Source organism: Tympanuchus pallidicinctus, unplaced genomic scaffold (genome assembly GCF_026119805.1).
Source record: "Tympanuchus pallidicinctus isolate F22 unplaced genomic scaffold, pur_lepc_1.0 scaffold19, whole genome shotgun sequence".
Classification (NCBI taxonomy): Eukaryota; Metazoa; Chordata; class Aves; order Galliformes; family Phasianidae; genus Tympanuchus; species Tympanuchus pallidicinctus.
Window position 1 is genome coordinate 14,845,483 of NW_026294710.1, and position 13,602 is coordinate 14,859,084.

General features: G+C 43.9%; 1 protein-coding gene across 3 annotated transcripts in view; it reads right to left on the reverse strand.

The window, feature by feature from the left end:
- PLXNA4 (plexin A4) overlaps positions 1–13,602 on the reverse strand; it is a 445,689-nt gene that overhangs the window by 44,202 nt on the left and 387,885 nt on the right. For all 3 annotated transcript variants that reach the window (XM_052680712.1, XM_052680714.1, XM_052680713.1), the window contains exons 19-24: positions 13,406–13,552; positions 8,634–8,868; positions 8,117–8,259; positions 4,653–4,921; positions 1,974–2,040; positions 295–441 (exon numbers count right to left, since the gene is read on the reverse strand). In XM_052680712.1, the coding sequence (XP_052536672.1) occupies positions 295–441; positions 1,974–2,040; positions 4,653–4,921; positions 8,117–8,259; positions 8,634–8,868; positions 13,406–13,552 (1,008 nt within the window). The remainder of the gene's footprint in view (positions 1–294; positions 442–1,973; positions 2,041–4,652; positions 4,922–8,116; positions 8,260–8,633; positions 8,869–13,405; positions 13,553–13,602) is intronic.

Consider the following 13,602-nt stretch of genomic DNA (forward strand, 5'->3'; position numbering starts at 1 on the left):
CATAGGATTTCACACAACAGATAATGCCCGTGGGGAAATCAAGATGGTCTGGACATGAGATACAACACAGTGGAATTAAATTAGAAGTAGTTGTCATTGCAAACATGCTTTGCAAGAAAACTCTTCAGCAACAAAACTTCATTGTGTTAGGGAATGCAACTGTTAGGCTGTTGGGTTGCAAGAAAAAAAAGACCCAGAAAGTCAATGTGTTCTTCATTAGCTTCTTTCTTCTAAATGCCCTTTTGCTAGAAAAAGGTGAACAAGCTCACAGTAGAGAATGCTCAGAGTACTCACCAGTGTTTTGTAATCAATCTGCTGTCGGATAAGCTTGTCCTCACTCAGTGAGTACCGGGCCTCCCCAGTGATTGAGTCAATGGGACCCTTTTCCATCTGCTGCTTGATGGCACAGAAGAGGGAGAACAGAGGTTCACCAGCACACTCCTGCAAGGGTGAGAGATGACAATCAGGTGAGCAAGAAAAAGCATAGATGAAAATCTGGATGCCAAGCTCACATGATATCTCAGTGATTGCTGCTGCCTGCCATCCCCAGCCACTCAAGGCAGATGCTTCACAGGGAGTCACCCTCACTGGGTGAATCACCGTGTGATTCCACATCAAAAAATATAAAGGCTGTTTGAATGACTGCTGCTGGGCCACACCTTCGCAACGGAGCAGGTGTAGGATGGGTCCTGAAAGACTTGGAGACACGACTGGCAGGAGATAGCACCACTGGTGCCTCATCCCAGGTGTCTGGGCAGTGGCTGCAGTCTCCCTGAGCACTCCTGTACTGAAGGCAAGCAATGCTGCTTGGGCAGGAGCAGCTTAATGACTGAGGGGAGGGCTGCCCCAGAACAATGGTGCCCCCTGTTCTGTGCAATTGCATCAGTGATGTCAAGTGCAACAAGCACCCCACAGGCAGCCAAGGAACCTCTTTACCAATGTCTCCTTCCCTTCATTCACTCTCTCTTCACCTTTCTTCCCACACCTATCCTCTCTTGCTGTGCCCTCCCTCTGCACATTTCTTGCCATGCATCCCTCCTTGTGCTTTCTTCTGTCCTTCCCTTCTCTCTCATGCCTTTGTTCTTTCTTCCCTCATTCCCACATTGCCCTCCTCTCCAGCGGTGCATCCAAACTCAGTGAGCGAGGTCATTTTCCTCTAGTGTAAATCCAGGCAAGAACAAGTTAATAATATGAAGTAAAGTGGCCCCTTTCTCAGTTCCTACACCTGTCTCCCACTTAATTAGCTTATCTGCCAGGAGCATATTGCTTCTGTGTGCCTGTCTCATGCACTTATCAGGCCACTGTTCAGGCTAAGGCAGGAAGACAAGTAGCTGAGTGGGTGGAAAGACTTATAAAAGCAGTGCTTTAGAGAGTCACCTCCTTGTACCCTTTCCTTTCAGCTGCAAGAGGGAATCTGATACTAGTCACTGAAATTACCTTGCAGGGACCTTCAAAACTCTCCCATGCATTCAGCCTTTGACAGGTTGTGCCTGGGGGTTGGAAAGGCTCAGAGGAATGGGATTGGTTTGTAAAGCTTTGAATTTCCAAGCAAAGGTTAGTTATCTTGTCCAAATGACATAATGTGAGATGTAAGGAGATCTGGCAACTGCACTGAGAGTCAAGGGAAGGTGAACAGGCATCTCTCTCCAAAAGGCTGGCTGTAAGTATGGGACCCCAGCAATTAGCACGCCTAAAAGCTCAGTGTGGGTCCTCATGAGGACATGTCACCACCCAGCCATTAATGATGAGACTCAAAGGCTGAAGGCTTTTTTTTTTTTTTTTTTTTTTAAATTATTATTACATAACTCCTGACGGAGACCTTCCAGCAGGAATAAGAGGGCTCAGAGTGCATCTCAAGTTATTTCACTCATTCACTGATCACCGTCATTCAAAGCCAATGCTACCCCAACTACACCTTGCCAAGAAGCAATGCATTAAAGCAGCTGCTCACCCAGGAGCGTTACTTATCTTACCTTGAGAAACTTGTACAGAAGAAAGGTGAACCAATTGGTGAGCATTTTCTCAGCTACAGACTCTGTCCTAAAATCAGACCGGGACAAAAAAAAAATTGGAAATAGTTAGTCATGTTAGTCTAAGGTCTGGTTAAGAGATTGTTTTGTACATCTTACTGTCCAGATCACCAAGCCCCAAGGAAAATCAGGCACAATACCATCAGGATTAAGCACATCCTAGTGTCTCTGCTTTAACTTTGGATTTAGGAAACCTTCTAGAAAACCCTTACTGACCTTGTGATTCTCCAGTGACTAGGAAAGTCCCTATATGCTTTTCTGCATTTTCTCCATCAACGAAAGAGAAGAATCTCAGAGATGCTCAGGGAGGATAAATCCATCAAATATGACGAGCTCCCAGTTAGGCTGTACAGATGAGTAGGTCATGTAAGTACTTAAGGCAGATCTAAATCTCTAGAGAATACTTATCTGGTAGTGATTATCTCCCTGGCATTTGAGAGTAATTATAATCTTCAGTGTGTCAATGTGGTGCATTCACAGAGCAATTCCTGTAGCCCTTGAACTCTATTTTCAACCAAACAAAAATCAATCTTGTGACTTCAGAGTGAACTTTTCCTACAGATTAACTAATTTGTACTGGTTAACTGAGTTTGGACACCAGGAGCACAGGATAAGCTTGTGTTGCTTCCGATGCACAAACTTTTTGCACGATGATTTTGCTCAAGAAGAAAGAATGAGTCCCTGCTAGAATAAGTAAACGTGGGTCTTGCTAGACCTGGCCATCACCAAGGCAATTCAGAAGTTTCTTGCTTAGGGCTATAGGTTGCTTTTTAGGTTCCTTCATCTTTCAGCATAAAGTTAATCTCATTTCTTCTGTCTACAGTGATCACTGCTGTGTCTCTCTCTAGAGACTGTATCTGTCAAACCCAACCTGCTTGCCCAGTACTCCCCTCAGTCAGTGTCATCTAACCACTGTTCTCCATTGGTTATGGCATCAACCTCAAGTCAAGCATTCTGAGCTTCCCACAGGGGATGTGACGCTGACATCACTGGGACCCATCACATACTGCAAACTTAGCATTAATGACAAAAGGTCTGAAATCCTGTCATGCTGTTTCCTGGGCAACTTTGATCTCTTTGGGTCAGTGTATGTCTTTTGGGATGTACACTGGACACAGGCAAGATGGAAAATCATTCCAACCAACTCTTTCCTCCTGCCTGACAGCCCACAAGCCAATCCTGCAGGAGGGTCTTGAAAGATTTCTTTCCATCCTCACAGTCAAAGGGAGGAAATGGAAAGAGAAACATAAGTTTAATTCAGCTGCTCCAAATAACTGTCAGCAAATCTTGCACCAATATCTGAATACCAAGGAATGGAGCCAATCATATGTTCACATGTGGCCTTCCAAAGGCCAAAGTACATTCTCAACAAATAGGATTAGAGTTAGAAAAGAACTGGAAGAAGGTGAAAAGGGAAAAATGGGGGACCTGGGAGAAGACAGGAATGAACAATCAGAGAAGACAAAGAGATGGAGAGAGGGGAAAAGAAAGGAGAAGAAAAATGAAGGGACAACTGGAAGAAGGCAGTGACAACAAGCATCAGAGGAGAAGCATAGAGAGGAAGATTGAGAACAGCTAGAGGGAGGTTGCCAGCCAGGCTGTAGGACTCAAGGAGCCAAATAATGCTGAAGTGAAGACCATTTTCTGCCCCTGGTGTTGCTACTCTGAATGCCAGGAAATGCCTACTGCTCCTCCTTTTGTTGGTACTTCATGATGGGCTGTGTGCCAGAAGAAAACTCTCCCAGCAGGCACTACAGACCTTTCCCCTGCCTGAGCCATCCATTATAATCAGCTCAAACACAACTCTGAGCAGTGGCAAAGGCCCTTTTTTTACTTAAAGTCCTGACTTCAAGCAAAATGGTTGGTTCAGACCACAGAAAGAAGATTAATATGATCCTAAAAGGAGGAAATTCAGCCTTTCCCTAAGCAAGGAGACTACATTAACCACAGAGCAGCACATTCAAGGTTTTCCACACAACCCTGGAGATTAGACCGTGAAGCACAAACCCAACTGAAACCATTTCTGTTGTCCTGCTCAGCTCTGCCTTCTGGATTCAACTGGCTCCAAAAGCCAACGATCAGGAAGAGACAGGAAATCACACAGTGCAGCTGAAGAAGACCACATATGCATGTAACTCAGAAACATGAAGCACAGCAGATTTGTCCACCTCTCAGGTGAGGCAACTTCCAATTTATTCACCATGCAGTCCAAGTATATTACACAGCCTGTTCTATGTCGTATACTTGTTGGTCTAGCACAAGTCCAAACTAAGGCTTATGAAATGTGACCTCTTGCTGCTCTTATGAAGTTTTCTGAAGATTCACATTAAAATCCACAGATAATGCAATAGTAGTAAAAGTTTCAATCCCTGACTGAAGGCAGAGAGCAGCAAAGCAGTAAAGGAAAGCAAAACCTTCACTCATCCCTACCTGCCTTATTAATCTTTCCCTGCAAACAGCTTCATGCCAGCTCTACAGGGTCAGGTGAGCTGTGACTATATACAATTTCATACTCTGCTGCATGAACCAAAATCAAGCAAATTCATCATTTTCATCCAAAATGGAACTGCATGCTTGTGTTATATAGTGGGTTGCAGGTTGCGCAGCCCTGGATATCTTTACCTTCGGAGCAGCAGTTTGGGGTGGTTCTTGCTCTCCAGATTTTTGTCTATGAGGTCAGCCAAGAGCTGCTTGAGGACATCAGTAGCATACTCCAGCTTGCTCTGTAACACTGTCATGATCAGTGAGGCCACGTTGCCACGATCGCGCATGGAGAAGCTGCGTTGGGACTCCAGTGTGCGGATGAAGGATAGCAGGAAAACCTTGTTGTTGATGAGCTGTGCAAAGAGCTTGAGGCCTTTCTCCACCCGTTCTTGCCTATAGCCAGGGACCTGCATAAGAAAAAAACCAGTTTATACCTTTCTTTCACTGCCCACTTGCAGGAAATTCCCAAACAAGTCATACACCCTTTGCTAACTCTCTGCTCTCGGCCCTCCATTTCTTCCAGCTATATAATTCAACAAGTAGAAATCAGATCTGAGATATAGAGAAGGAAAAGCTGCCTCCAACTGCAAAGAAAATTAAAAAGAAAGTTTGCATTTTGGAGTATAGTTCTTTAAGAAGGAAGAGAGTCATTTGATAGGAAGACAGACATACATCCCAACCACAGCCAGGTGGTTATTTTCAAGCTCTGCTCCTCTCTCTCTGAACAGTACATCCAGAGGAAATTGCTGATGCCTGGATGTGGTATCATAGCATACTGTATTCTTACTGTCAGACTGAAGTCTCACTCTATCCACCTTTAACATCTCTTTTTAATCCCTGCAAGAAACCTGCCTAAAGAGAAAAACAGTCTGAGTCAATGTTGGAAAGCCTGGGGTTACATGGGTCTCCTTTTGGTCTGGACCTGTGTAGGTTTCCTTATCTCCTCATCTCAGCAAACAACCAGATATCAGCTGCATTTCAGGAGCTGCCTAACCACAGGGAATGTGCAGTATGGGGAGCACAAGGCATGGGTCTGGGGCTCTGCTTAGTGAGCTGGCGGAGAAAGAAGTAAAGTAATGGGAAAAAGAGGTCCAGGTGTCATGTTTTGAGGAGATGAAGAGATGCAGTGAGACAGAAGCTGAGGTGGTGAGCATGGAGCTGGGTCTTGGTCTGAAGAACTAGATCACAGAATAAATAAGGTTGGAGAAAAGCACTGAAAGACTATGTAGTCCAACATCAACCCATCACCACCATGCCCACTGAACCATAGACAAAAGAAAGTGCGAGAGGGTGCAGAGCTGGAACCTATTTTCAATGTCCTAAGGCAGTAGGACCCTGGGGCTTGGGAGGTGGGATCATTTAGAGACAGGGTAATTGGTAAGATGATACGTATTTCTCATTTGTGAAAGGCTGGTGAACTAGGTTTGGTGTAGAACAATTTAGGACCTCAACACTGAACCCTGGATGCCACAGTCTACAGTGGGCATTATCCTTTCCTGCCTCTCTGTGTCTGGATCAAAATAAAGCCACACTGGGTATACTTCATCCTTTTATATGCTACACCAGTGCATCCCAAATGAGAACCTCAAACTCATTCCTTCATGTTTCTTTCATCTCTTCAAAAAACATTCCTGGAAGCTGCAGACTCACAACTCAGAGCAACACGTGCCACTGCTGTAAGACTGTATTAACTGCCTTGTTTTGGCACTTTAATCCAAGTTAGCATGCTTAAATGACCAAGTAATGCAAGTCCCCATAAAGAATCATTACTTTTTTATTCTGGAAATTAGAGATCTCAACTGTTTTTGCAAACTGAAAATAAATTACTTACTAAATAGCTTGAGACAATCAACCAACCACTACCACTCATTCTGCTAATAATTATTTTTAACTCACTTGCTTGAACATTTAATATTGTCTATCCCCAGGTTACTATGTAGAATTAAAAAAAAATAACAAGAGAAGCATTTTGTAACGCATCTGGAAGCAGCTAATTAACAAATGAGCTGGAAATAAGTAAGGCCTCCTGCCTACAGGATCTCTGGGGCCTTTTCCCAATAAGTACTGGCTCCATCTAGGTGCTACAGAGTAAGGAGCAGGATGGAAACTCCTTTCTGGTTTGCTGGTACCCAAAGACTTTGACACTGAAAGAACTTAGAAACAACTGAGTGGATTAAGGGGGCAGAAACCCAGAGATGAAAAAAATAATTAAGATAGGAAGAGGAGATCATAGAATCATAGAACTGTTGGAGTTGGAATGGACCCTTAAAGGTCCAACTCCCTGCAATGAACAGAAACACCTGCAGCTAGATCGGGTTAAGTCCCGTTCAGACTGACCTGGAATCAAAAGTGGCAGATTAAAACATTAACTCTGTGTTTCTCTACACGTATCTTCATATGAGAACATCCATGCTAAAAGCTCTGTAAGGTTCAGATACTTCTTGGTGGTCAGCTGGCTGAAGTTAATGAATACACACTTTGAAACCAGCTGTGGGTATGCTAAAAGTGCTTGCATGTGTGTATGAACATGGAGGAGAAATTCATCACTCCTCATCTTGTGTGCTCATTTGTTGAAGCTGCTGTATCCCAAAAGCAATCTCTACAGTAACCAATGTGTTCTGCAGCTTCCTAGCCATTACCAAAAGTCCTCAATGCTTCCAGATCATTTTTTTAATGGTTCTCACCTTATAGTTTGATGAAGTTTGGCTCTCTTGAAGTACAGGAGCAAAAAGTAGCAGGAACCTCTGATTACACAGCCAGCCAAGCATGGAATTGCCTGTGCCAAATCCTATTCCTCCTCTCTGCCAGCTAACTCAAGTCTTTGCCTCCAGGAAACTCTCTATGCCAGAGCCTCTCTGAGGCACAGAGTTTGCCAGAGACTTTGCAGAGTTCAGCCAAGGACCTTGCTGGCTTTGGACATGGTGTATGACCTGCTTCTCTGGCTCAAGTATCACTATAGCAGGTCCTGTCTATCTGCCAAGTCCTGAACCAGAATGGACAACGTCATCTAGATCTGTAAAACTTATGCTGCCAAGGCGGTAGTGCAGGCAGCATGCAGACTCTAGCAGAGCTGGGCAACGTCTCACCATTGTCACACTGCTGCAGGATTGAGAGCTGGGATGCAGGGCACAGATGGGCAGGTCTTGGGCAGACTGATGCTGTACATCTCTGACCCCACTGCAAACCACAGAGCACAGCAAAGGTGATTCTCCTTCAGAGAATGCAGACTGTAGTTATTGCCAGGAAAAAAAGGATGCTGGGTGGCATCAGCAATTGACAAAGCTGGTGTTATACACACAGGTATACTGTTCTACTCTAAAACTTTTTTTCCTAGCCCTTGCATGGTCTAAAAAACAAATTCAAACAGGATGAAGACCAAGAGGGAGCTTAAAACAGCAAACTAATAATTCACTCAGATGTATGGTGCTCTTCTGAATAGATGACTGATCAAACAGAATTTAACATCTAATACAGTAAAAAACATCCTTTTCCAATCTAGACTGTAAATGAGGTACTGTTTTGTCCCTGGTAAGACACAGTATTGTAAGACATCATGTCCCCTCCACTGTCACAACACATCTTGCAGTTGGGAATGCTGATACCTCCAGATCTCTCAGGACTGGGTGATCTTCAATGCCAGGGAAAAGCACCCTCATGGTGTAGGTTCGGTAATCGAGGAAAGGGATCCCTGCTCCATCAAGGTCACTTGTCAGCTCATGAATATCCGTCTGCAGCTCTGCAAAAGCTGACACAAAAACAAACAAAACATACATCAGTAACAGTTCAGATCTCTCTCATCATAACAGAAAAGACATTCAGCCTCACATGAATGAGACATAAATGGAGAGGCAACGAATGGAGAGGAAGAGGAAGGTAGACAAGAGCAGTCTCACTTTTCCCAGGACAATGTGCCAGGGCTCTCTCTGGTCACTGAGCTAGCAAATGCACTTAACACAAGGTGGAGGAAGACTGGACTCAGAGAAAATGGGCAAAGTCAGATTAGACTTGGACTTGAACCAGGAGTTCAACACCCCTGCTGCTTGGTGATATTTTGGCTCAAAGCTTTGCAGCTGGATTCCTTTCTCCTGATACAATCACAGCCTTCTTTCCTCACCATACCTTCTTTGCACTCAAGTGCCACCCTGGACTCCAGGTTATCCATCTGCATCTGCAGGCGTTTGAGGGTCAAGTCACTCTCTCGGGACTTGCGCTTGTAGGCAATCAGCACGGCCACGATGAAGATGATGAGCAGGCCACCTGCCACTGCAATGCTGACAATAGCTGGCAAGCTGAGAGGGCTGTCTGGAGAGATGTAGACCATCCCTGGGGAGAATTCCATCCCTCCTACACGAGCCTGGAGGGAAGGTAGGATAAAATTGCTTTGAAACTGTCAAACATGCAGGAGCACAGAGGAAGTCCATCATCATCCTAATTAAGGCTGTTATGCAAGTCAAACTTGCATGATAAACACATGAATGATGACTTCTCAAGCTAAATAGAGTATGAAGTACTTGGATACAGAGTGGCTGAGCATCTGAAATCTCACTTGGACACAGCTCTGTTGGTAATGCCACCATAAAGCAGATTAACAGAGGATTTCTAATGAGAGAAGTCTTACCAGTACCAAAGCCCTGGCTATTTAAAATGCAGGGATCATTTAGGGGTTTCCTCCCCTGTCCTAAACAGCTATGCACTGTCTTGGTATCAGTCCCAGAATGCATACAAGATAGGTGATTCTTGGGGATGGTCTGATGGGCCCTAACTTTATTATGGGTTAGGGCACTGGGAATGCAGAAATTACAGGGTCTTAATTCACTTTTCAGTCTTCGAGTTGAGAAAACTGTATCTGGAAAGCAAAAGCCACAGAGCCTGGCCCATGCTCTTTGCAGCCTCTCCCCTAGCTGTTGTGTCACATGAGCTAAAGAACTTTGCATGCTTACCAGTGGGACAGGAAGCCAATCAGAGCTTTCTGCTCTCCATGCACTCCTGAAGGTTCTCAGGAATCTGGGACACGTGTCTTTGTGAGATCTTGCTTTTAATAGCGGGAAAGAAACCCTGTGGGTAGTACTGCTGTGTACCCAACAAAATATTATGCAGAAAAAAGTCTGTTGGGAGCCCATTTACACAACATGCACACCATTCCCAAAAGTAATCCCAACAGGGTGCTACTTGTTCAAGGCTATTGCAAGAATGCTTGAGGCTATCTGTAAAACAGGGTAAGTTTGAGTGGCAGGAAGTGGGAAAAGTACTGCTGACTAGTCTGAGACATATAAGGAAAGTTTCTGATAGTGTGCTCTAGTATGGGAACATTCTGCTTATGGATCAGCATGAACCTAGGAAGATGCCACACAAGCAGTTTGAAGTATCATGATGTGGTGAGAGCCTCTTACCACCACAGGTCTTTCTGGGGGGCATGAATCTCTGTATTCCCATCATCTTCTGGAAATTATTTATGGCCTCAGTTGCAGCCTCTGAGTTCTGTTTCACACTAGCACCAGCTGTAGCCTGTTCCTCAGTGTGTCTTGTCTTGCCACCTAGCTCAAATCTTTTTATTGTGGTCAGACTAAAGGTGACAGTCTGGAATATACCATTTCCATCCACAAGGTCCTCTTATGCCCTGAATACCTCTAAGTATTTGGAGTTGGGCTCTTAAAACATAGAATCATAGAACATCTTGATTTGGAAGGGGCCCATAAGGATCACAGGGTCCATAACAATGTCCAAAACGAGAAACTAAACCAAACATAAGCTTGTCTGACCAACTAATAGTGTTAGATGACAAGTTCTTTAGCATGAGATGGACACTTTGTAGAGCATCTTCACTGTGCAAAGAACAATCTAGCACCCATATAAGTCAAGGAAACAGAAGTTCCTGTTTTTCCTGTCTATTCTGAGATGTAAGGTTAAATTCCACTTCATAAAGCTTGCAAAGGGTAGATGTTTGGTAGTGGTATGTGGCAAGTCCAGCTAAGACAAACTTCCAAACTTGAACATTGATCTTCTCACTGGAAGCTGTTGCCTTTTGACACAGACCACTGTCTCAAGTCCTCCCAAGATGACAGCAAAATTGGCTCACTAGTTTGCACAATTTCCTTCCTGTCATGGTGGATCAATAAATGGAGTCATTATCATCATTTTCTGTTTCCTACAGTGGCCTTTTTCATCTAGACCTGGCAGTGAAAGGAGCCCTTTGATCAAATATCAGTCCAGAGTCAAACAATCCCAGCCCAAACCTCAGTGCAAGACTGTCCTCAAAACCCACAGAACAGCCTGGCTCCATGAGTGAGATTCCTCTCACCAACCTTTTAACATGCGCACCTGAGTTAGACTCCTACGGGTAGGTGCCTAGCAAAGTTCCTGTCCAAAGTTCTTTTCAACACTGAGAAATCCTCACAGTCTGCCATGATCTAAGGGAATGTGTCTCTTGGACAAGAAAGCCTGCAAGGCTGTACTACTATTTGTTAGCACTAAAATGAAACAGAAAAATATACTTAAATAACCCTACTTTCTTTCTTAGGTCCTGCATTTTTTCCAAGGAATCAACTTCCAGGTAACCAAACTCTGTACCACTAAACAACAGCTTGGTCACTTGTTTGGCCTGTTAAGCTGGCACTTCTCCAAATGGCACTATGGTAGATACAAGTTTTTTCCAGCAAAGACATAGGGACCACCAGCAGTGGTTCAAGAGAGAGTTTCTTCAACTCCTGTTGTACAAAACTTGACTATAATAGTGTATTTCCTAGTGCAAGCTTGCATTAACAAAATGTGTCTGGCTTTGAGTGACGTGAACTGTGCTCTGAATATAAGAGTACACTTGACCATCTCTCCATTTACTATAGGAAGACATCGATGTAACTTTCTATCTGTAAATGCATACAGTGAATATGAGCAGTCCTCATGTCCTCCATCTCTACATCGCAGGCCTTCTCTACCATGGTTACACTTCCTTGTCAATGTTTCTTTCACTTGAAAAAGAGCTTCTCCCTAGGCTTTAAGCTGTCTTTATCAACCACTGCTCTGCCCTTTTTGTGTGCCCGTGTTGGTTTTTTCTTTAATTAATATATATTTTTTCAAGCATGTAACTCGGTGATTGCATAAAAGAAAGTTAAAGTAGAGCAAAAATATGCTGACACCTACATGTGTCACTGTCACTCTTCCTTCCCTTTGAAATAATCACAGTGTTCAGAGCCGTGGTCTCCTCTCAGATCTAGACCACTTCACTTTGCAGGAAAGACTTTGCTCAGCAGTTAGCTCAAGGTCACACAGGAAATCATCATCAGAAGCAGGGGAAGGACCTGAGAGAACTACCTGTCAGTTATCCAAACCATCAGAGTGACATCCCTGTGAAACATGGGCAACAGAGCTGCTGTGACATGTTGGAGGAGGCATTTCCAAGCCCAGCTGTCCCCCTGGTAAGTTACAGATGCAAAGTCCATCCTTGGGCACTGGCCTCCATCACAGCTGAGCTTCTGTGTTTGGTTCCCAGCCCAGATCCTGTCAAAGGCTTGCCTGATTGCTGGCTTTAGACAAGGAAATCTGCCATTGCCCCTAACAGAGATGCTCATCAATAGGCTTCAATGCAATCACCTTCTCATTTTTTCCAACAGTATCTCTTGTTTGATCAGTGTCCTCAAAAACGGATTATTTCTTTCTCTGAGGTTTCTCTTAGGCTGTCCCAAGCTGTGGGAACAGAGGAGTCTTCTCAATTAGCAAGGCCTGGCCAGATGTTCATCCTCCCTGATCCCCACGAGTTGATAATTGCTCACCTGACTTTGAGTTTTATCTCTCTAGGATCATTTTTGTCCCTCTCTGACTAAACATATGTTTAATGAAATTCATGAAAATTACAGGCAACATATATTGCTCTGTTCCAAAGCTTTCATATTTACACAGAGAAAATCTCATGTTTGTTATTTTTCTTCTTGGACTGTATTAAAGTGCTTTACAATGAACTGAGAGCCACAGCATATGTGCATGACTGAAAGGGATTATCACCTCTATTTTCCATATGACAAAATTCAGAACAGAAAAGTAAAGTAGCCAATATGAGGGATCCAAGCAGCAGTCACAAATGGGACTCATACAGTCACCACAAACTCTCAATTCTCTAAAAGACAATCCCTCTTGTTTTAAAGAGGAAGGCATTGTCTCTCCATGAAACTCGCAAATCTCCTTACATTGAATTAAATAAGTATGTATGAGATTTGGGAGGGCAACAGAGAGCTGGAAAAAAGTTGATCGCGGGCAACGAGAAGCATTGATCATCTGTATGTCTGCTGTCAGCTACGTCTTGCTTCCACCCACAGCTCTGCACAACTCAGACTGAGTTTGCTGGTGTGCTGTTTATCAAGCAAGAGCACTGAGGCATGCAAATTACTGAGAGGAAAGTAAAGGAGTGAATAAATCAGTGGAGAGAGAAGGAAGCTCCTTCTGATGTAATCACTAGGTTCTTTTTCCACAGGTTCCAGGAAGGATATGCAAGATCATACTAAGTTGTATAGATGTCAAAATCTCGAAGTCACACCACAGTCCACATCCTGCACAAATTTTAGCCATCAGTATGTTGCTAAATTGCTGGAAACTGATACATTTAACGCAGTTTGTCACGTGGGGAATAAGTTACAAGTAAGAATTCATATGAGCATCTGGGGTTCACACCGGCTGCACAAAGAAAGAGAAAAATCATCCTAAAGTTTTATGATTCCAAAAGGTACCCCACTGTCTGCAAAAATCTCCAAGTTACTCTTCCAGGATTGACTGACAGGGGTATTGCATTGAGAAGGGGCTCTGATATTTCTAGATGCTACAGAAGGCAAATGGTGAAGGAAACACATTGCTGTACCCTTCCACCAAATCCATGGAAGAAAGGCTGAGTTTCAAGCATCACTTACCATCACCTTGTGCCTCCCAGTGAGGTTTGGGGACTCGCACAATAATTGCACATCTGATACAGTCACCACACAGGGCTTCTCACCAACCAGAACCGTGTAGTTCAGCTTGGCATTCCCTCCTGCCACTGGTGGGATCAGGTTCTTGCCCTGGGTAGAAAGCAGTATCATGACTCAAAAAAATGTATTGCAAAGGAGTT